At 43.9% G+C, this 23,318-nt stretch overlaps 1 protein-coding gene across 1 annotated transcript in view; it reads right to left on the bottom strand.

The window, feature by feature from the left end:
* Nucleotides 1-23,318, bottom strand: part of Alg6 (ALG6 alpha-1,3-glucosyltransferase) — a 44,949-nt gene that overhangs the window by 5,126 nt on the left and 16,505 nt on the right. Inside the window, 12 exon segments of the mRNA XM_028870255.2 lie at nt 1,022-1,044; nt 1,047-1,219; nt 1,319-1,387; nt 3,911-3,981; nt 6,890-6,974; nt 11,118-11,203; nt 13,062-13,197; nt 13,765-13,950; nt 15,441-15,505; nt 16,467-16,549; nt 18,511-18,599; nt 19,707-19,796. Of these exon segments, the coding sequence (XP_028726088.1) occupies nt 1,022-1,044; nt 1,047-1,219; nt 1,319-1,387; nt 3,911-3,981; nt 6,890-6,974; nt 11,118-11,203; nt 13,062-13,197; nt 13,765-13,950; nt 15,441-15,505; nt 16,467-16,549; nt 18,511-18,599; nt 19,707-19,796 (1,156 nt within the window).

The following is a 23,318-nucleotide window of genomic DNA, read 5'->3' as shown; positions in this document are numbered from 1 at the left end:
ATTCTGTCAAAGCTGACAACCCAGGGCTAACCCGAATCCTCCATGGTGAAAGGAGTGAACTGACTTCCGTTACCCTCTGAACTCTGCAATGTGCCACAGCACAGGGGCACACACGTGCACATCAATACACGTGAAACCAATAAGTCACACGTTGAAGCCTGAACCCCTCAATGTGACAGTATTTGGACACTGGCTTTTGGAAAGGCAATTATGACTACTATAATCCACTATATATCTTTATAATAAGGAAGATACCAGACAAGAGGCCACATGAGGAAAAGCAATACAGCTATGCCAGAACAGCAGACTCACTGGAAACCAACCCTGCTGTTCAGTGCCTCCAGCCCCAGAACCGGGAGGAAGCACATTCCTGTGTATCTTATTAAGCAGCCTGCGCTGACGAAGTCATTCCCTTAATAGGCAATATTCAGAAAAGGCAAATTTGGAGACAAAAAGCAGATTGGGGCTGCCCAAGGCTGGGTTAGCAAGGACAGTGTCATGATAAATGACTGCTACTGAGTGAGGACTTTCTTTGAGGAGGATGATAAAAATAATCTAAAATTAGATGACAGTGACAGCTATACACATCTGTTAAATGGATTATAGAACACCACCTCAAAAATCTACAAAAGGCATTTCAAGCCAGATATCTATGATCCTAACACTTAAGAGGCTAAGGCAGGAGGAGCAAAGTTCAAATCCTGCATGTGCTACAGTGAGGTCCGGGCTAGCTTGGGCTACATAATGCGTGTGACCCTCTCAACAACAAAAATTCAGTAACTTGAAAAAAATAGTAACATGCTAGAAAATATACTTCTTAAAAACTGCACCGTGCCAGTGAGACGTCCAGCAGGTCAAGGCACTTGCCACCAGGCCTGACAGCCTGAGTTCAGTCCCTGAAACCCACGTGGTGGAAGGAAATGACCCACTCCCAAAAGTTACCCTCTGACCTCTGCATGTGCTATGAGGCGTGAGGACACACAGGCACAAACTAAAGTTAAAAACGAGCTGCCTCGCTTACCAGGTACTGGATCATTCGGGAAGGAACGTGAAGCCCGGGAACCGTCTCCTCACAGAAACTGCGAAGGACTTCAACTGCAGTTCTTCTTCAGAGGTGCCCTCAAACACCGGAAAGAAAGTGGCACAAGCCGCTAAAAACGCCACCGTTGTCACAACTGAGGGCATTAGGAGTTCATCCTTCAACAGAAGAGGCAGCATGCTGTAAAGGAAAACAGGGATCAAAGGCAGCGAGTTAAACTACAATGTGAATCTGTAAGCATCGCACGGGAAATGTTATATGGAAATCGGTTTGACTCACCTAAACGTCGACACTAGTAAAAACCAAGTCGACATGAAAGGAATTTCATTTAAAACTAAGCAAACTGGTCTAAAATGACAAGAAAAACAATTTTAATATTACAGAATATAATTTTATCTCTAGCCTGTAAACATCTAAATATACTCTACATGTCTGATTTTCAAGGTCAGTTTAAAAGAAAAAAAAAGTTCTCCATGTGACTACTCAGAAAGTGTCACCTTCTCAAAACCAGACAACAGCCACTTGACTAGGTCACCATCAAACACTCCTCTGTAGCCAGGAACAGTCCCCTAAGGAAAGGACAGGAGAAAGAAGCCTATGCATTTCAGCCATTTTCAAATACAAAGTGAATCCCAAGGCCATTGTTTTCAAACTTCTTCTGTGTTACAGGCTACTCAGCTGGTCACAAACTAAAGTTATGAAAAACAGGACTGCCACATCAATGAAGAAAGGACAAAATAGGTGAATTATAGAAGAGACAGGTTAAAACTAGTAAACTAAAAACAAAGATGAAAATTAAATAGTTAGAGGCCACATGGAAAGGACAAGGACACAGGGCCTGAACAGAATGCTGCTAAGCGGAGCTCCTCTTCTTATCTGGTGTTTAGGGTGCTCTCCCACAACCTTTGACTGATGTTTTCTGGATGTAACTGCATCCACGCTCATGGAGAAGCAGGCCAGTTAGAAGCCCTGAGTCCTGGTCCCATGGCTGCCACTCACTGTGTGACTTGGGCCAAGGGTTCATGTCTCTGCAAGGATCACTTGTATTTGTTTTTAGCAATACAAAACAAGCTTTTCTAAGAGTGACCACTGTTGAATTACTGTTGCCATTACTACTAATTTCTCTCCCTTTATGTTTAAAAGGTTCCAAAGGCTTGACGTTCTCCTCCTACAGTGGTTTGAATGAGAAATGTCCTCCATAGGCTCAGATATTTGAATACTTGGTCCCTATTTGGTTGTGCTGCTTGGGTAGACTTAGGAGAAGTAGCCTTGCTGGAGAAAGTATGTCATTGGAGGTGGGCTTTGAAGCTTAAATGTGCCATTTAAGTTTGATCTCTCTGCTTCGTGCTAACAGTTAAGATGTGAGCTCTCAGCTTGCTGCTCCAGCCACTCGATATAATCTATAGAGTATATTTAGATGTTTAGAAGCCACCTGCCTTCTTCCCATCATGATGGTGACAGACTCTAGTCCTCTGGAACCATAAACCCAAATAAACCCTTCCTTCTATATAAGTTGCCTTGGTCATGGTGTTTTGTAACAGCAACAGAAAAAGAACTAATCTATCCCCTTTCTTAAAGGACTGTTTTTCTGCATGGCAACCAGCATATAAGATTTCAGCTTGGCATTGAAAACCACTGTTTTCTATTAAGGGATCACACTAGAGGACTTTCCAGTGCTTCAATATGCTATATCGGAAGGGATTTATCAGCACAAACATAGTAAGTATTCAATAAGTAAGGTTTTCTGAGTCTTCCTTCCCATGTACTCTTTCAATTACTAAACCAAATGAAAGTGTATTACACATAGGCACTGCTCTGAAAACAATAAGATGAAACACTACTTGGCCATAACCTCAAGGTGGATCAAGTAGCACAGCCCTCTATGTCCTCATGACCTCACTCTCCCCTTTATCTGCAGAAACCATGCCTGGCTTGCCATTCCCTCAGAAAAAAAGCCAAAGTTTCTAGTAGCCCTTCCAAGGTCTTACCTGACCTGGACTACTGTGCAGGTGGTTTGAAGTGGGATGCCCTAACCAGGTACAGGCTTCAGGGGCGGACATGTCCTCCCATCTGCAATGACCCTGTGCAACAGCTTGTATGCCAAGCTGCTTCCACAGAGGCAGCCCAGAGCTTTCAGCCCAGAGCTCCACCTAAGAAAAGCACGAGCATTTCCCTCATCTCCCTGGCCATTTTGTACTGGTGTCTTCTACAAGCCCTCGAGAGCACTGGGTGGGGCGTAAGGCAGCAGACAGTTGGGACTGACCTGGGGAGGATTCAAGTATTGCACATTATTCTAAGCCTATACTACTTTAGAATTAGGATAACAGAGCCCAGTTGACACCTAGTTCTTTCTACGAAGAGCGGGAAATTTTAATGCTCTTTAAAAAAAGTAATCTGTTGAAGGACTGCCAAGAGGGTCTGAAACCTTCATCTACAGGCTGTGATTGTGTGTGGTGGGGGGCGGGGAGGCAAAAAACAAAACACAAGAGAAACAACATATGGAAGACTTCATGGAGAGAAATGGTAGAGAATAAGGCTATCCATTAGATATAGAAATGAATAAAATACAAAAGACATAGAGAAGAAACAGGAAAGCCACTTTGAGGAATGTGTTTAATTAGTAGAGAAAAATATGACGACCAGGAAGACATAAGAATATGTCAATAACAATTTTATCAACTGTGTTGGTTTAAAATATATTTTATAAAGTAAAATAAAGCATTATCTTTCTGAGAATGACTAAAATAATTATATGCAGAAATATTGTGTTGCTTTATTTTGTATTTAAATTAACACTTCTATAAACTTACTTATACATAATACTATATAATAAAATTATAAAGGATGTACACATCAAAGCTGTCTACTTACAATGACACCAAGAGAATGGACTTCTCATGTACTTGGAAAGAAAACAGAAAGAATGATAGGGCACAGCTAACCTTAAAGAAGAAAAGGAAGAGGGTAAAACATGATTTAACAACTTGAAAACTGTATCAATGGAACTATAAATCTAAATAAAAACATTCCAAGTTTAAAAAGTGTAGTTACTAGCCAAGAGGGAAAAATTAAACACAGAGTATGCATAATATTTAACCAATTTTAAGGGTGTAGATCTTAAAAACTAATCGTAATTATCGGGCTGGTGAGACAGTGCAGTAGGAATAAGGTGCTGACGACCCAAGTTCAGTGCCCAGGACCCACCCGGTGGAAGGAGAGAACTGGCCCCACACACTGTCCTTGACCTGTGGTGGCACATGTAAAGCCTCCCACGCCAAAAAGTAATTAAATAAAGGTTTTGTTTTAAAGCAACTATTAAAAGGCTACATAGAAGTATCAAAAATGGTTCTGAAACTTGGCTACTAATAAACAAAACTACCAGCCAGGCTTGGTGGCACACGTCTTTAATCCTAGCACTCAGGAAGCAGAGGCAGGTGGATCTCTGTGAATCCAAAGCTAGCCTGGCCTACAGAGAAAGTTCCAGGACAGCCTGGGCTACATAGCACTACTCTGTTTCAAAAAAAAAAAAAAAAACAATAAAAAAGCAATAATAAATAATAAAAGATAATGATGGGGAAATCTACAGAGACAATTGAACCAGGCTCGCATGAACTCACAAACTTTAAACTGACAGCTGGTGAACCTGCATGGGGCCAGACTAGGCCCTCTGCATATGGGAGACAGTTGTATAGCTTGGTATGTTTGAGGGGCCCCTGGCAGTGGGATCAAGATCTAACCCTGGTGCATGAGCTGGCTTTTTGGAGCCCATTACCTATGGTGGGACACCTTGCTCAGCCTTGATGCAGCGAGGAGGAGCTTGGTCCTGCCTCAACTGAATACACCAGGCTTTGCTGACTCCCATGGGAGCCCTTACCCTTTTGGAGGAGGGGGTGAGGGGGAGGGGGAGAGTGGAAGGAGGGATGAGGTGGGATCTGCAGTTGGTATGTAAAATGAATAAAAAACTTCTTAAATAAATAAATAATAATAATAATAAACAAAACTACCATGTATAGGCGATAATATAACAGTCAAACCCCCATTACCCCCTGGAGCCTGGCAAACTACTTAAAACATATAGGGCCAGCAAGATGGCTCAGTGGGCAGAGGCCTTGCTGCCCAAGGACAGGAGTACCATCTCCAGAACCCACTTAGAGGAAAAAGAGAACCAACCTCCATAAGCTGCCCTCTGCTTTACACAGGCATGCCATGGCCCGTGCACACAAGTGCACACAAGTGCACACAAACATGCAAGTAAAATAAATGTAAATTTGTTAAGCATGAAAGACAAAAAGGTCAAAATCTAAAACTGAAAATTAAACAAATTTATTGCAGTGTCTTTAAAAAGTGTGCCCCAATGAGACATAGTACCTGTTTTGCGACGTCACCCTGCTACCTGGGGTTTTCAGTACGTGTCTCAGATCTGTGTGTGTGTTTCTAGCTGCTGAAGCACAACTCCTGACTTACACCCCCACACATCCCCCGTAAATGTGCTGACACTTCCCACACACATCAGCCATCCACTTGGCTCCATTCTGCTCTGCCGATGTTGGCAAGCAACCTGCCCGCCACCTGGACGGGTACAGTAACCTAACTGAGGCCCTCCTGCCTCTCACAGGAACCTTCACAGTGTGTCAGATCACACGATGTCCTCTCAAGCCCCCCACGGGCTTCCTAGTACACATCCAATAAAGCCCGGACTCTGTGGACTCTGTCTTTCCTGATCCACCAGCTACTGTCTCCTCCACTCCACCTCGCCCTGCCACTTTTCTTACCCCTTTATTCTTCGAGCAACCCAAATATGTTTCTGTTCTCTCCTCTTCCCAAAATCTGTTTCTGCACATCTCATACAGAAGCCTCTCAACCAGACATCTGACATCTTCTGAAATTCCCCATTTTTTACCTTTTCCTCACCTACCCTTAAACACAAGCACACACACAAATACGCATTTTAACATCCATTCCCAGGCTGCTCTCTGTCCTTTCCTAGCTCAAGCTCTCTTCTGCCTTGAGTTCCTGTTCTGCCGTCCAGAAGTTCCAAGCCTTGTCTAGCTCCCCAAATCTGGCTGAAATCCCACTTGCCAGCAACAGTCTAAAATCCTCCTCCAGGATCTCCGCCTTCCCCACCACAACAGACCTGATCTGTACCTGACCAAGCACAACGCCAGCGGCTCAGCAGCGTTAGCGCTTGTCTCTATTGCTGAGGCGAAACACCATGACCACAGAGCACGCTGGGAAGGAAAGGGCTTATCAGGCCTACACTTCAGCATTGCTGTTCATCACTGAAGGAAGTCAGGACAGGAACTCAAAACAGGGCAGGATCCTGGAGGCAGGAGCTGATGCAGAGACCATGGAGGGGTGCTGCTTACTGGCTTGCTCCCCATGGCTTGCTCAGCCTACCTTCTTATAGAACCCAGGACCAGCAGCAGCTCAGGGATGGCCCCACCCACCATGGGCTGGGCTCTCCTGCATTGATCGCTGATTGAGAAAGTGCCTTACAGCTGGATCTCATCTCCACAACGGAGGCTCCTTCCTCTGATGACTCTAACTTGTGTCCAATTGACACACAAAACCAGCCAGTACTGTTGCGCATGTTATCACCACCTGTGTATTCCCTCAATCGACACAAAGCGGAAACTAAACAGTTCCGGAAGTAAACTGAAGACTCTGACTGCTCAGCCTGATGCCTAGTCCGGCATCTGCACAAGGACCGTGTTCGGTGTCGGTCAAATGATCGAGCCTTTTATTTTGCAGCCCAGTCAATCTTACCCCAAAGCAGAAAATACTTAGTGATGTTTTTAAAATGTCAGCTACAGCAAGAAGTAAACATCTTAAGAAACATAAGGAACTTACCAGAGTCAATCTGAATCCCTTAGAAGAAGGCTGTAGGGTCAGTTTTATACATGCAGGAAGCAGGCTCACAAATGTAAGGCAAAAGCTGAAAAGCAATAAAATGTGTCTTCTGTGACAGAAATCCAGCCCGAACAGTTACTTTTAAAATATAAGGATTATATCATTCATCAATCTAATTTAATCCCAGATTAAACTTTACTATTTATTAAATTTTAAACTAGAACCTAAATAAAGCATACACATTGAAGTATGTATACACTTTTGTACACAATTCTAATATAATACAAAACCAAACAATACTAAGTATTGCATTTGTCATTTCGCATTTAATATCATGTATAAAGATATAAAGAACAGAGTTGAAGGTCAGTAAGCAAACACTAGAAAATAAGAAAACACTACCAGGCCTAAAGAGACAACACCGTATTTCCAACACAAATACTCATAAACTTTACTCTCAGGGGAGTCCTGGCCCTCACTCCACAAAAGTTGACAATCTGAGTTTTCAAGTCCAGAAAGAACAAATCATAAGGAGTGAGCAGCTTCTCTTAGTGATGGCTGGGGAGTAGGGAAGAGACAAGGCACACACAGCCACCTCAGCACTGTGAGAGACAGCTCCAGGAGCCTGAGCACACACACCTCGGCACTGTGACAGACAGCTCCCGGAGTCTGAGCACACTTCAGCACTGTGACAGACAGCTCCCGGAGTCTGAGCACACCTCAGCACTGTGAGAGACAGCTCCCGGAGCCTGAGCACACCTCAGCACTGTGAGAGACAGCTCCCGGAGTCTGAGCACACCTCAGCACTGTGACAGACAGCTCCCGGAGTCTGAGCACACCTCAGCACTGTGAGAGACAGCTCCCGGAGTCTGAGCACACCTCAGCACTGTGAGAGACAGCTCCCGGAGTCTGAGCACACCTCAGCACTGTGACAGACAGCTCCCAGGGCCTGAGCACACCTCAGCACTGTGACAGACAGCTCCCAGAGTCTGAGCACACCTCAGCACTGTGACAGACAGCTCCCAGAGTCTGAGCACACTTCAGCACTGTGACAGACAGCTCCGGAGTCTGAGCACACCTCAGCACTGTGACAGACAGCTCCCGGAGCCTGAGCACACCTCAGCACTGTGACAGACAGCTCCCGGAGCCTGAGCACACCTCAGCACTGTGACAGACAGCTCCCGAGCCTGAGCACACACACCTCGCACTGTGACAGACAGCTCCGAGTCTGAGCACACTCAGCACTGTGACAGACAGCTCCGGAGTCTGAGCACACCTCAGCACTGTGAGAGACAGCTCCCGGAGTCTGAGCACACCTCAGCACTGTGACAGACAGCTCCCAGGGCCTGAGCACACCTCAGCACTGTGACAGACAGCTCCCAGAGTCTGAGCACACCTCAGCACTGTGAGAGACAGCTCCCGGAGTCTGAGCACACCTCAGCACTGTGACAGACAGCTCCCAGGCCCAGGGCCTGAGCACACCTCAGCACTGTGACAGACAGCTCCCGGAGCCTGAGCACACCTCAGCACTGTGACAGACAGCTCCCGGAGTCCTGAGCACACACACCTCAGCACTGTGACAGACAGCTCCCGGAGCCTGAGCACACCTCAGCACTGTGACAGACAGCTCCCGGAGCCTGAGCACACCTCAGCACTGTGACAGACAGCTCCCGGAGTCTGAGCACACCTCAGCACTGTGACAGACAGCTCCCAGAGTCTGAGCACACCTCAGCACTGTGAGAGACAGCTCCCAGAGTCTGAGCACACCTCAGCACTGTGACAGACAGCTCCCGGAGTCTGAGCACACCTCAGCACTGTGACAGACAGCTCCCAGCCTGAGCACACCTCAGCACTGTGACAGACAGCTCCCGGAGCCTGAGCACACCTCAGCACTGTGACAGACAGCTCCCAGAGTCTGAGCACACCTCAGCACTGTGACAGACAGCTCCCGGAGTCTGAGCACACCTCAGCACTGTGACAGACAGCTCCCAGGGCCTGAGCACACCTCAGCACTGTGACAGACAGCTCCCGGAGCCTGAGCACACCTCAGCACTGTGACAGACAGCTCCCAGAGTCTGAGCACACCTCAGCACTGTGACAGACAGCTCCCGGAGCCTGAGCACACCTCAGCACTGTGACAGACAGCTCCCGGAGTCTGAGCACACCTCAGCACTGTGACAGACAGCTCCCAGAGTCTGAGCACACCTCAGCACTGTGACAGACAGCTCCCAGAGTCTGAGCACACCTCAGCACTGTGACAGACAGCTCCCGGAGTCTGAGCACACCTCAGCACTGTGACAGACAGCTCCCAGAGCTGAGCACACCTCAGCACTGTGACAGACAGCTCCCAGAGTCTGAGCACACCTCAGCACTGTGACAGACAGCTCCCGGAGTCTGAGCACACCTCAGCACTGTGACAGACAGCTCCCAGGGCCTGAGCACACCTCAGCACTGTGACAGACAGCTCCCGGAGCCTGAGCACACCTCAGCACTGTGACAGACAGCTCCCAGAGCCTGAGCACACCTCAGCACTGTGACAGACAGCTCCCAGAGTCTGAGCACACCTGAGCACTGTGACAGACAGCTCCCGGAGTCTGAGCACACCTCAGCACTGTGACAGACAGCTCCCAGAGCCTGAGCACGGTATATGTCTCAACACAGAACCTACTGACTTCCTTATTTTCGGTGGTTCTGTAACTAGTGAGCTCAGGAGGCTGAACTGAAGTCCCCAGACTCCCCTTTTGTATATTTCCTGTGAGGAAATAAAGTCTATCCTGAGAGGCAAATGTGGTGATATTTTATTTGTGCAACCCAATAAAGTGTATCTGAGGATCAGAGGAAAAAGACAGTCATTACATTAAACATAGAGGTCAGGCAATGGTAGCACACGCCTTTAATCCTATAATTCAGGAGGTAGAGATCTGTCCGGATCTCTGTGAGTTCAAGGCCACACTGGGAACAGAGCCAAGCGTGGTAGCACACACCTTAATTTCCAACACTAGTTAACCATAAAGGTTTAGAGGTCTGTATAGACAGACAGGAAGTGACAGAGCTGGGCAAGAAGAAGAAGTGATGTAACTGGACAGAGAGAGCAAATATAGCAGAACAGAAATGCATATAGGCGTGGGTATACAGGAAGTAGGTCTCTTTGGAAGCTGAGGTGTTGGTGAGGTGACATTGGCTTTTCCTATTCCTCTGATCTCTCAGGTTTTCACCTCACTATCTGGCACCGGGATTTTTGTTTAATGAGACCGTTTAGCAATTTGCGTACAGGCAGAGCCCGCAAGAAAGGCAACACCCATCTGCTACTCAAGCAAAGAGGAGTCTGTCCCGAGGCCTGGCAATCAGCTGGAAGCCCCTAAGACGGCTTCGGCCTCCTAATAGCCATGATGGGTCAGGTACACTTCCTTCCCAAGACATTCCTGATGCCTGCCATGTGGACTTCTGGTTTGCTTAGCCAGACCCCACAACTGCATTATCCAATTCTTGTGATAAGTTCACACACAGAAGAATCTCTAACTTGCTCTATTTTGCCGGCTGATGCTGGCTGCACACCTGTGACAATCATGAATTCTTCGAGATAATGTAAAACTACAGTGTATGTTCTAGTTAAAGGAAAAATAGGAAAAATGTTCACATAAAATAATTCAAACTGGGAAGGAGAAGAGGGAGGAGATAAAGATTAGGAGGAGGAGAAGCCAGGCAGCGGTGGCACTTGCCTTGAATCCCAGCTGAGGAGGCAGAGGCAGGCAGATCTAAGTTGAGGCCAGCCTGGTCTTCAGAGCAAGTACCAAGGGCAGACAGGGCTACACAGAAAAACCCTGTTTAAAAAAAAAAAAACATACAAAAGGGGGTGGTGAGGAGAAAGAGAAGGAGGACAGAATTGTATTGTATTAAGTCAGAAGTCACTAATGACCAGCTCAAATAAATAGCATATTACTGTAATTGGGTTGGTCTTTCTTTCTTTCTTTCTTTTCTTTCTTTCTTTCTTTTCTTCGTTCTTTCTTTCTTTTTTTTTTTTTTTTTTGAGAAAGGGTTTCTCTGTGTAGCTCTGGCTGTCCTAGAACTCACTTTGTAGACCACACTGGCCTCAAACTCACAGAGATCCACCTGCCTCTGCCTCCTGAGTGCTGGGGTTAAAGGCGTGGGCCACCACTGTCGCGCTTACTGTAATATTTTTGAAGGTTAGTTTATTAAGCACTATATATATATATATTATGTTAGTTACCTGATTGCTAGCTGGATGTGACGAGGCAAAATGTCCTTAATCTTCAGAAAAACATTAATGCTGCACCAAATATTGGCTACTTTATCCTTAAAAGAGATTTGTTAGTTTTACATTTTGGTATAATTGAAAGAAATATTAAACCCCATGAAGTACAGCCTATAATCTACAGGTAATAAACTTTAGAGACATGAAACTTTCATTCACATTTATAACAAAGTAGATTAAACTCTTCAAGCAATAAAAATATATACCCACAGCCTCAAGCATTTTTTTCTTTTTCTTTTTTGAAATGCAAATTATATAAAGCATTAGTCAACCATAATCCACATTCTAGTAAACTACTTAATATTTTTCAAAAAGCAATATATAAAGCAAAAATCTCCCCAATTTGTAAAATAAATATTAATTACATTTGCACCATTTTATTACAAATGTAACTTTCTGTCACATAATCTAATAGGCACTAGCAATGACAAGACTAATTGCTAATAAATCAAGAAGCTTTAAAACATTAGCAATTGGGCTGGGCTCACTCAGAAGGAGATTTGCTATCTCAGCTCGGCAGCTGGTGCCACCCATCCTCTACACAGCTGCAAATGTGACATCAGGAGAGGGGTGGCCTCCAGCAGCTGCCCCACCCACTTCCTGGTCAAGACAAGGTCTAGAGCAGCGGCTCCCAACCTGTGGGTCAAGCCACCCTTTCACAGGGGTCGCCTAAGACCACCTGCATATCAGATATTTACAGTACAATTAATAACAGTAGCAAAATTACAGTTATGAAGTAGCAACAAAAATAATTTTATGGTTGGGGGTCACCACAACAGGAGGGACTGTATTAAAGGGTCGCAGCATCAGAAAGGTTGGGAACCACTGCTCTGGAGCTTCTGTGGTGACACACTGAGTATGTCTGACACCATTCCGCATTCACCGTCACAGACACTTTCTGAAATGGAAGATACAACAAATAACAGGCAGCCTTGATAGAAAATCAAGCTTTGCTTTGCTGTTAAGGTTATCAAGACTTGAAATCATGACTCTGCCACATACCACGTCTATGAATGTCTGACCTCAGTTTCCTATCTGTACAACAGGGACAAGAGCCATCTTAGAGCTGTGGGGATCATAAGTCATGCAGAAGGGTCTGGCACCTAACGAGTGATGTTAGCAACAATGGGGATACCACCAAACCAATCCGCACAGCGACACTGTCCCCACACCTCTGCGTTCACAACAACACTGTTCAGTCTCTTTCAAAACGTTATCCCATCCTCCTGTAAATCCACTGAAAACTATTTTATAGAAATTATGTATTCAAAACTTAGAGATGCTTTCTAATTCTTTTCAAAAGAAATGTTATTCAAAAGCAAATTATCTATAAATATGTTGTCTCTAAGTTTATTAAAAGACCTTTTGTTTCAGAAATAAATGGTTTGTTTAATTTAATTACTAAATCTAAATGATCAAATTATTCATGCAATAAAAGTTTAACAAGAGTAATTAAAGTAGCATTAAATGAAGGAGTCTCGTTAAAAATTACTGTGGATGAAGGTTATATATTTCATAAGGAATTATGAGATCTTTCTGAGGTAAACAGGATTATCATCTTAACAAATTATTCTGGCAAACTAAGAAGAGAATATAAACCAACACAGTGGCAGGCTGGTTAACTTGGTAGCCGCAGCATCCAGTGCTCTTTTACTATGGACCAATCTGACTTTTAAAAAAAGTACAACTGAATTATGGACCTAATTATGGCAAAAATATTACCTATTCATATAAGGCACTAAAAAATGCCAACTAAGTCAGGGGTGCTACATTGGATTAATAACTGACAGGCTGACTGGAGGAGGAAATGGAAGTTACTGTCCCTGCTATCTCCTCCATGAGCTCCCCAAAGTTAAAAGGGAGGTACAGTAATAGAAGAAGGTCCATTTGTAAACATACCTCAAACAATCCACGATCAATAGGGAAGAGTCTTCTTAGAACCTGCAGGGCATGTTCCCTTTCTGTAAAGAAAGGCAACCAACACAGAAGGAAGGAAGCCACAACAGTACAGGCTATCTTAATCAACGACTCAAGTCTAGAACAAAGAACGGAGATGAGCAGTAAGACAGAGAAAGGCTAAGAATTCCTGAAAAGTGATGTGACTATCATTCAATACAATAACTGCAAACATAACAGCACTGTCAATCAATTTAAGATGGGAATGCACTCACAACACAGCTGAAGTTTTCACAACTGTTAAAAGACTCATTTTTCCAGCCAAAGGCCCACCACTATCATAATTTGCATTTAGCCTGGATGTCACTGCTACGGACATGAAGGGATGCAGCCATAAAGAAAAATGTCAAGCAGGAGTATTTTTAATAAGTGGATAGCATGATAAGCTCTAAAGTGATAGCACTCCACAGGAGTACTCTGGAAAACTGGCCCAGACTGCCTCCAAAGTGTACAGGGATCCAAACAGTCCTGTAGTTACGAAGATTTGCAAGGATACAGAACATGGCTCAATAGCCTTCTTCCACTCATCCATGCATGGCCGACACATTTATAAGAAAGCACCTAAGCCAAAGACCACCTTCCTCCAGATAAGTATGCAAATAAATTCTCTAAAAATTTTTCATTCTGTGCTCTAAGAGTCACTTACCCCTTTCCTTTGAGGCCTTTTTTAAAACACTTGCCAAGTAAAAAGCAAAAAAATGGCAGGGAATGGTAGAGCTCCATCTGTTTATAATTTAGAGCTAAGCAAAATGCCAATGACCCTAGCAGGTCCCAGTCACAAGATACTCCAAGAACACCCCACAAAGCAAAACCAAGACTCACAGAGTTATATATGTCCCTGTGTCAAGGAAATTAGCTCAGTAATTAAGCCACAGAGCTTGCATTTTATAAAACATACTTCTTGTGTGATTAAAAATAACATGTAAACTGAAAGCTTACTTGTAAATATAAACTGAAAATATTAAAGTGATAAAAAATGAATACAAAGCAGGCTCAAATATATTGTCTGCTGTTAAACAGCAATGTGTAAAGGTTTAAAGGAGTTATAAATACAGACAACATAGTTTTGTTTGTTAAACTACTTCACAATATTATAATAATATTCCAAATCTACAGAATAAAACCACTCTGGCAGCAAGTTCAATACCGACAACAAAATTGCTGTTGTCACCGTATGCTTCTGTCAATCAGATGAGAATCAAAAGAAAAAGGGGAGTAGGAAGAGGAAGAAAATCTTAATTAGAAATTCAAAATATGCCTAACAAAACAAATGGAATTTAATAGAGGTGTTAATGGTAAAGGCAGAGTGATTTCCTATAAGGCACAAAACAGAAAGGAAACATGCAGAATAGGGAAATAAAAACTCTAACATCTGATTAAAGCTCAGCATGCACAAGGCACCTCACAGTTGTCTGTAGATTCAGTTCCAGGGGATCTAACATTCTCACACAGACATGCACACAGGCAAAACACCAGTGCATATAAAATAAAAATAAATTACAAAAAAAAAAATAAGGGGAAAAATGTTGGATATGCTGGTACACATCTTTAATACCAGGACTGGAGAGGCAGAGGCAGGTGGATATCTATGAGTTTAAGGCCAGTCTGGTCTACAACTAATTGCAGGATAGCCAGAGCTATACAGAGCTATACAGTATACAGCTATACTCTGTCTCAAAAAAATTTTAAAAAGTAAATAAAAATAAGGAAAGAATACATAATTGTTTAAAAAAAATATATATCCCCACAAAATCGCGTAACTCAGAAACTTGAAGACTTTAATTCACCACACCAGACTTATCAACTGAAAAGAGTTCATATAAGTATACAAGTATATATGATAATAGCAGATGGCCGTGCTACGTGCTGATGGGTGACACCGCTCTGTATGCTGTGAATGTGTTGCTCTGATTGGTTGATAACTAAAATGTTGATTGGCCAGTAGCCAGGCAGGAAGGTGGGAGATAAACAGACAAAGAGAATTCTGGGAAGAGGAAGGCTGAGTCAGGAGTCACCAGCCAGACACAGAGGAAGCAAGATGTGAGAGCACAACTGAGAAAAGGTACCAAGCCACAAAACTACACATAAATAAGAATTGTGGGTTAATTTAAATGTTAGAGCTAGTCAGTAATAAGCTTGAGCTAAAGGGCCATACAGTTCGTAAATAATATAAGCCTCTGTGTGTTTACTTGGAGGACGCAAGCGGCAGAGATTTGTCCTGACCACGGGCCAGGAGGGACACAGAAAAACTCCAGCTACAACGTGCAGTGAGCCTAGATCATAATATATAACTGATTTAATTTCCAATTTAATAAAGGATACTGAAAATGTCCATAGTCGATAAGAATAAGACCTGGATACAGCAATATGCATAATGCACTAGCGATCTGTGAAGAAAAGTATGGTGGATAAAGAGGCCATTATTACAGTGGAGAGACGAACACCGTGCATCCAGCATGCAGGAAACATCATCCATCTTCCTGAGGCACTGTCCTTCCTTATTCAAAATATTCCATTTTCAAGAGACACCTATTAAGACACTGAAGTTTTCATGGAGGCAAAAGAAAATACTTTTTTTTTTTTTTTTTTCCGAGACAGGGTTTCTCTGTGTAGCTTTGCGCCTTTCCTGGAGCTCACTTGGTAGCCCAGGCTGGCCTCGAACTCACAGAGATCCGCCTGGCTCTGCCTTCCGAGTGCTGGGATTAAAGGCGTGCGCCACCACGCCCGGCTTTTTTTTTTTTTTTTAAAAGAAAATACTTTAATAAAAAGTAAAAATTACTGAAAAAGTCCAGTTGTTTTGTTGAGTCACACTATGTAGCTCTGGGTGTCCCGAAACTCACTATGGAGGCCAGGCTGTCCTCAAGCTCAGAAAGATGCACCCGACTCTGCCTCCCAGAACGCTGGAGTTAAAGGCACCCTTGTCATCACACCCAGAAGGGCATTTTTAATCGAATGGCTGGCTATCTAATCATTCAATGTAAAATTCTCAAGAAAGGAGGCTTGATAATCACTGTGAGCAGACACACAAACTTTCCAACATGCCCTTGGGTCAAGGCCTTGTCACCAGCCAGCTCAGAGTTCTGACTTACAAGCTTAGCAGTAAGTCCAGCATGGCCTGGGTCAACAGTACAGCACTCCTGAAGTTCAATGCATTCTGTTATGACTAGAGCACACTTAAAGTAGTTATTGTAAGTTAAACTGTTGTTTCTAAATGAAAATTAATAAATAGAAGACAAAATATTCATTAGCCTATCTACTCCCAAAGAGCGGGGCTTCCTTAAAGTTGATCCTTAGTACGCTAGTAATAAACACTTCAGAGATGAAATGTCAGACCGCTTTAAAACTTACCTTTCTCTTAGGTGAGATTTCTCTTAAGGAGTGACAGTACAAAAGGACCGCTGGGATGTAAATGAGCAAATCAGCAACTAAAACTGCAAACAAGCAAAGACCATACGTCCATCAGGCTCTCCAGCAACCACCATCCTCCCGTAGCCTTGACTGAGAACTCTGTTAACACTACCTGCAAATCCCAACCCAACTAGCCCTTTGCATTCCCTCTTATAAAGGCCGCATCCCAAGATGCTTCTCTGACTTTAATACACGTAATCAACGAGACGAGGACCCTCAGTCACTCTCCTGCTGCTCAGACTTGGGCGTCAAATGAACGCTCAGAGCACAGGAAGACAGTCTGATCTCTCGTATCTGCGCACTCAAAATGTTCTGCTCAGAACAGCTCCAAGGAGAATCTTTACTGCTGCTACTTATAAAAACACACACACTTTTACTAGACGATGCATATAAATAGTTAGAGAGAGCCTAGCAGTGTCTCATGAACGTTATTTTATCCATCAGCAGGATGCAGCATGAGGACGGAGCCCGGGGCTTCATAGGAGTTTCAAACCAGTCAAGACAGAACACATGGCAAGACTGTGTCTCAAAGGAAAAAAAAAAGAGCTTGAGAGGCCTGGGCAAGCAAGAAACTGGAAATACACACATCGTTTATGAGTGTGTGTCTGTGTGTACATAAGAAGGATGGTAGGGGACAAAAGAATAGGGACAGCGACAAAACAGAGAGACAGCAATGTACAATTCCTTGTTGTACAGTCGGTTTAGAACAACAACAAATTCTCCAACAGGAAACATTGCTGTCCCAAACGTCTGTGTTATCCTGCATGAGGAAGGCACTTTTAACGCTGGGCACTCTCTGAACTAGAATGGACTTTAACCAGCGTGACTCTTGGGGATGCAGGTATCAGTGTGGGTGCTGAGAACCATGGGATGAACGTGCCAAAAAAAGAAAACAGTGGAAAGCCCTGGAAGGAGGAGAGACGAGCAAGAGGGCAGACAAACACAAGCTATCTCCTGGATGACAGTCTACAAGAGGCGAACAGTAAAGACAACAGAGTCCTCGGGCTAATTAACAACAAAAGGTGCAAGCCGGAATTAAATCTTAGCTCTATAATGCTTTTAAAGAAATCAAAGCTTACTGCTTTCAACCTAGAGCAGTGCATAGCACTATAAACACTGATGACAGGCCGGGGTGTGGCTCAGCGGGAAGGCTTGACTAGCATTTTAAGTCCCGTTGTTCAGTCCCCAGCACCACTCAAAAAGAGAGGAGGAGAGACTGGCGGTGGTGGCGCACGCCTTTAATCCCAGCACTCCGGAGGCTGAGCCAGGTGGATCTCTGTGAGTTCGAGGCCAGCCTGGGCTACAGAGGGAGATCCAGGAAAGGCGCAAAGCTACACACAGATCCTGTCTCCAAAGACCAAAGACGGGGAGGAGAGAGAGAGGAGGGAGTGTTTGAGTGGGTGATTTAATGTACAAACACCACAATGTATGAAGAAGCCCTACTCTAAAGACGGCTTTAAGAACGGTGAAGGAACCTGGGATTAGGATGCTAAAGCAGCAGCGTAAACAAGCACAACTTCAGTTCCTAACTATCTGACATTTTCCGCCTCGTGTGACTGAGCCTCGGTAGACTCCTCAGCTTAAAACAGGGTAAGAATATTCATTGCATCATGGGATTAAGTGAGATAATCGATGTGAAACACAGAGATTTATTCCTTTACTCTTGGTTTAAAGCTTACATATATTTAGTCTTGCAGCATTCATACACACATATGCATAATTATACAATTTTAAAACCATTAGAATAGTAGCCAGGCACGGTGGCGCACACCTTTAATCTCAGAACTCAGGAGGCAGAGACAGGCAGACCTCTGTGAGTTCAAGGCTGGCCTGGTTTACACAGTGAGTTCTAGGACAGTCAGGGCTACACAGTGAGACACTGTCCCAAAAACAAACAAAAAGAGAATAATAACGCTATCTTATCAATTTACCCAAATTGTTTTTAAAAATCCCATTTTTGACCCCGTACCAACTGCTCTTTTACCTGTGGTACGCATGAAGAGTTTGTGCGCCTGACTCTCATATCCACGCGATGTGTGCAGAGCAACCCAGTCAGGATTTATAAACTCTGCCCTGCAAATCAAAGCATACATACATGCACTTATTCTTCTTGGTTTTAGTAAGAAGGGCACCTGAGGACATAGACTGGCTGCTGCTGTTAATAGGGTCAATACTGAAGCTCTTCTCTTTGTATTTAATCGTGCAAAATTCACTGAGGATACAAAACAGTATCTCATCTACCTTGTCCATCTTCCAATAAAACCATGTAATACGCAGATGTCTGACTCTTGTCATTCTAGTGTAAAAAATAATCTGATATCACATTTCATTATTAAAAACACACTTCACTTAGAACCTCTTCAGTTACCAATAAAACTGGCTATAATAAACATATCGGTCATAAATTTCCCATAAAATTCAGCCATTATTATTGATAAATCTAGCTTTCAATCATATTATAATATCCTGAACACTACAAAGTATAACTAACCATCATGTTTAGGAATTTAACTTCAACCCATTATTAAAATATGAAACAGTTAATGTTGAAATAATAAACCACTGAAAATGAGCTCAGGAGACACTGAAGAAGTTTCTCAAATGTCTGCTGACACATCAAGTCTAAGAGGAACTGGCGCTCCAGCAGTGAACCGGGTCCCCACCAAACACAAGTCCTGTCTAGAAAGCACTTCATTGTTTATTTTTTTAAAGGAGGAATGCCTAGCCTACAAGTTTCTACCTTAGCAGATCAGTTAAGAAGGCCATTTGGCAACACTCAGAAGGCAGAGGCAGGCAGAGCTCTGAGTCTGAGGCCAGCCTGGCCTACAGAGTGAGTTCTAGGACAGCCAGGGATGCACAGGGAAATGGGGGGTGGGGGAGTGTGAGGGGCTGGAACCACAGTTTTCATTTACCTGGCTACTCCAGAAAAATAAAAGCGTTCTTGTATTACACTGCTCAGCAGTCATGTGCAGTTGGTAACTGCTCTACTCCAAAACAAATGTAAGTTTTGCATTCTTTCTTGCCTGTACACCACAAACATTACAGAAATGTTCAAAATCTGATAGTGGCTTTTAAACTTGTCATATGATCGAAGCTACAAGCAATCACGCTTACATAAACCAGATCACACTGTGTCTCAGGGCATAAATATTCAGTTCTATTTTAAAAAGAGAAACTCACACATATGCACATAACAGACTATGGTAGGCTGTAAGAGGTGGGTAATCCAGGCCCCAGTACTGTAAATTGTTATCACTGCTGTTAAAATACCTGGAAAAATAAAAAGCACAATTCCATTACCAATATTCAAGACATAATTTAATATCTCATGCCATTTAATTAAAATTAAGCTTAATGGTTTGACTAATTAAGACATTAATAATTACCCTATAACATCAAATACAAACAGGGATGCCCCAGGTGCCTAGGACTTATTCTTAGCAGACTTGGTAAATTAATTATACTCATACGACAAAATATATGCAACAAGGACAATTTGTTTCTGAAACTGTCACAAATTAGAAAAATAGCATTTTTAAAGCATAATTTAAAAAATACAAAGCCAGTTTCAAAGAACACAAGAAGATACAGCTTATGGAAAGAGGAAGACTTCATGGAGTCAGCAGGCTTGATGAAGATTTTGAAAACAATTTAGCTGCATATATAATTTAGTCCTACTACAGAAAAGAGTCTGTGAAGCAATGGGAAAAACCTGTCTAGAGTCCATAAAAGTGCTCAGCTCCTCCAGTTACAGCTGTGAAGGAATTATGAAAAACCACTGTGCCTCTAAAAGGAAAACTAAGCTTATATAAATATACTTCTTAGTTATGTCCTTTATAGATAAGCAACTTCTTCCATCCACTTTACTCCCAGTGTCAGGAGCAATTTACAGTAATGCAGAGCAAACTGCAGCACCCCCAAATAACCGCTCATCATCTTGTTTCAAATGGGTCACAAGCTCTCACTTCTCCACCATGAAGACTTAAGTTAGCACTCAACAAGGTTCTCATCAAGAGGGGGGACCTAGCCCACCTGAGTTGAGCTGTTGGCAACTGATGGCTGCCAGGGAAGGGAGGGTCAGATGTCTGGTAGGGTGCCATGCTCAGCAGGTGGCCCTCCCCCCATAAACACGCTGGCAGCGGTAACTGGAGTCAGTGGGTTACAAAAGGAAGACATGAGGTAGGAAGGAGACTGAGACAGAGAGGTCTCTGGGAGAAGCTGGAGTAGGGGGAGGTAAATATGATCAAAATACATCTGTGACATTCTCAAAGAATACACTTAAAATGTATGTAAAGGGATCTCCATCAAGATTGGCTCTTCTTTAAATGTAGCGTGTATAGAGCTGAGGATCAGTAGAATGTTCGAAGACTACTAGAGAGCTAAATGGCATGGGTGGGGGCATTGTGGGACAGTACGGCTGGTGGCAGTCAGATGCTGCAGCACAAACATCCACAGGAACATCCTGAGTCCTGGGTGTGGCTGGCACCAGAAGCCAGGAAGCAGTGTCTTCTCCTCATGAGCTGCAGGCCCTCTGCACAGCTTGAATCTGCCAGGAAAAATGGTGCACGAGGGTTCGGTTCTCTAGGAAGGGTTGCCTGAAGACAGGCACCAACTGTGTTCCTTCCAAATTCATACCTCCGGAAGGCACACTGCACAATGCTTCGCTGCGTCTGCCTCACAGCGCTGTCCAAGCACTCAGTTAGACATGTAAAGCTGTCAAGTCACTGCCTGGCAGAACCTAAGTACTGAGCAATAGTTCTCATTTGCCATTAACCACCAATCTACTGGGATGGATACAGCAATGGGAAGTCACCAAGTCATTGAAGATTACATTTTGACCAAAACAAGTTGATGTGGTTTCCAGCTTATAAAGAAAAGCTAATTTTCGTTTACTTGAACCTTGAAATTCACTAGAGATGAGTGAAGGAGGCGCTGAAGTGACAGTGAGCTGTAAAAAAACGCAAAGGCTTCTGCTGTGGCAAGAAGGTAATGTGAAGACTGCACTCCCCACTCTTAGGGTAATTCCTAAGAGAGGGAGCCAGCTCCTAGGCACAGGCCTGTAATCACAGCCACTCAGGATAAGGCAATAGAATTACCATTCAAGGCCAGCCTGGACTACGCAGTGGGACTGTTTAAAAGGGGAAAAGAACAAGAAAAAAGAAGCCTAGAAGATGGCTGTGTAGCTCTGTAGCTTGGTGGTCCAGTCCTTGCCCAGCATGCAGTGTGGTGGTTTGAATAAGAGTGGCTCCCATATTAATAATCCCAGCACTCAGGAGACAGAGACAAGTGGATCTCTGTGAGTTCAAGGCCAGCCTGCTCTACAAAGTGAGTTCCAGGACAGCCAGAGCTGCTATGCAGAGAAACCCTGTCTTGAAACACCAAACCAAACCAAACCAAAATAAATAAATAAACAATGGCTCCTCTAGGCTTATATATTTCATGTTAGTCATCAGGAAGTGGAACTCTGACAAGATTAGAAGGATTAGGTGTGGTCTTGTTGGAGGAAGTGTGCTCAATGGGGTGGGCTTTTAGGTTTCAGAAGCCCATGCTAGGCCCAGTTCTCTTTCTGACTGCAGATCAGGATGCAGCTCTGAGCTACTGCTCCATCTTCTCTCATATGTGGATCCTAAATTTTAGTTCTCACATATACATACAGATACGAAGGTGTAGGTGAAGAAATCAGAAAGGGGACCATGAAAGGAGAAAAGATCTTAAGGGGTTGAGAAGAGAGAAAGGACTAATGGGGGGCTGGAGACACAGCTCATCAGTTAAGGTGTATGTATTGCCCTTGGAGAGGACCAGTGTTTGGTTGCCAGCACCCATATCCAGAGGCTCACGAGTGCCTGTAACTCTAGCTCCAGGGGATCCAATGTCATCCTCTGGCCTCAACTGCATACATGCCCACACACAGGCACACAAAAAAAATTTAGAGTCCTTTTAAAAGAAGGGGCTATAGAATATGTAAAACGTGCGCAGAGAGGGGGCTCTTGGCTGGGGAGAAAGGGAACCATGAAGAGTGAGCGAGGGAAGGAAAGGGAGTGGGCAAGGGTGATAAGAACAAAGCATGTGTGGAAATGCCTTAATAAAACCCTTACTCACTGCATGTGGTGGCGCTTGGCTTTAACCCCAGCACTGGGGAGGCAGAGGCAGGCGGATCTCTGAGTTCAAGGCCAGCCTGGTCTACAAAATGAGTTCCAGGACAGCCAGGGCTGTTACACAGAGAAACCCTGTCTCAAAACACAAAAAAAAACAAAAAAGCCCTTGCTGACCCAGTGAAATGTGTAGACAGTTACTTCCACTCTGCAAGTGATAAAGCTAGAAGAGAGAGTTAAACCTGTCTGCAGAGGTGGAACCAACAGTGAGCTGGGAGCTGAACTCAGGTAGTCAGCGCGGCACCTACACTCTTCCCATTTTAACATCACTAAGGTCCCTAGGAGACACTCTGGGACACCTCCAGGCAGATGTGCACACAACATGAAGGTGAATTACCACTGCTTCAGTGGTTGAGAATAACAGCAATCTCTACGACGTTCTGAGTTCTACAAAGCAGGAGATCCATACAAACCATGAAACTGCTGATGGTAGAGTGGCCTTTTCTTTACGCTACAGAGAGAGCTATCGTAATAGACCACGTGAAAGGACAAACGAACATTCCTTCCTTCGAGAGATGTTCACAGGGGTCTGCATCGTGCCAGGACCCACCCTAGATGCAGAGTACTCTAGGTGGCCAAGGGACAGAAGTCAATTTTTCCGTTGAAAACAAATTCAAATCTCCTTTTTATTCCTTTTCAG

Source organism: Peromyscus leucopus, chromosome 2, assembly GCF_004664715.2.
Source record: "Peromyscus leucopus breed LL Stock chromosome 2, UCI_PerLeu_2.1, whole genome shotgun sequence".
In the NCBI taxonomy this organism is placed as follows: Eukaryota; Metazoa; Chordata; class Mammalia; order Rodentia; family Cricetidae; genus Peromyscus; species Peromyscus leucopus.
The sequence above is the reverse complement of the archived record's forward strand: the minus strand, read 5'-3'. Positions and strand labels throughout refer to the sequence as shown.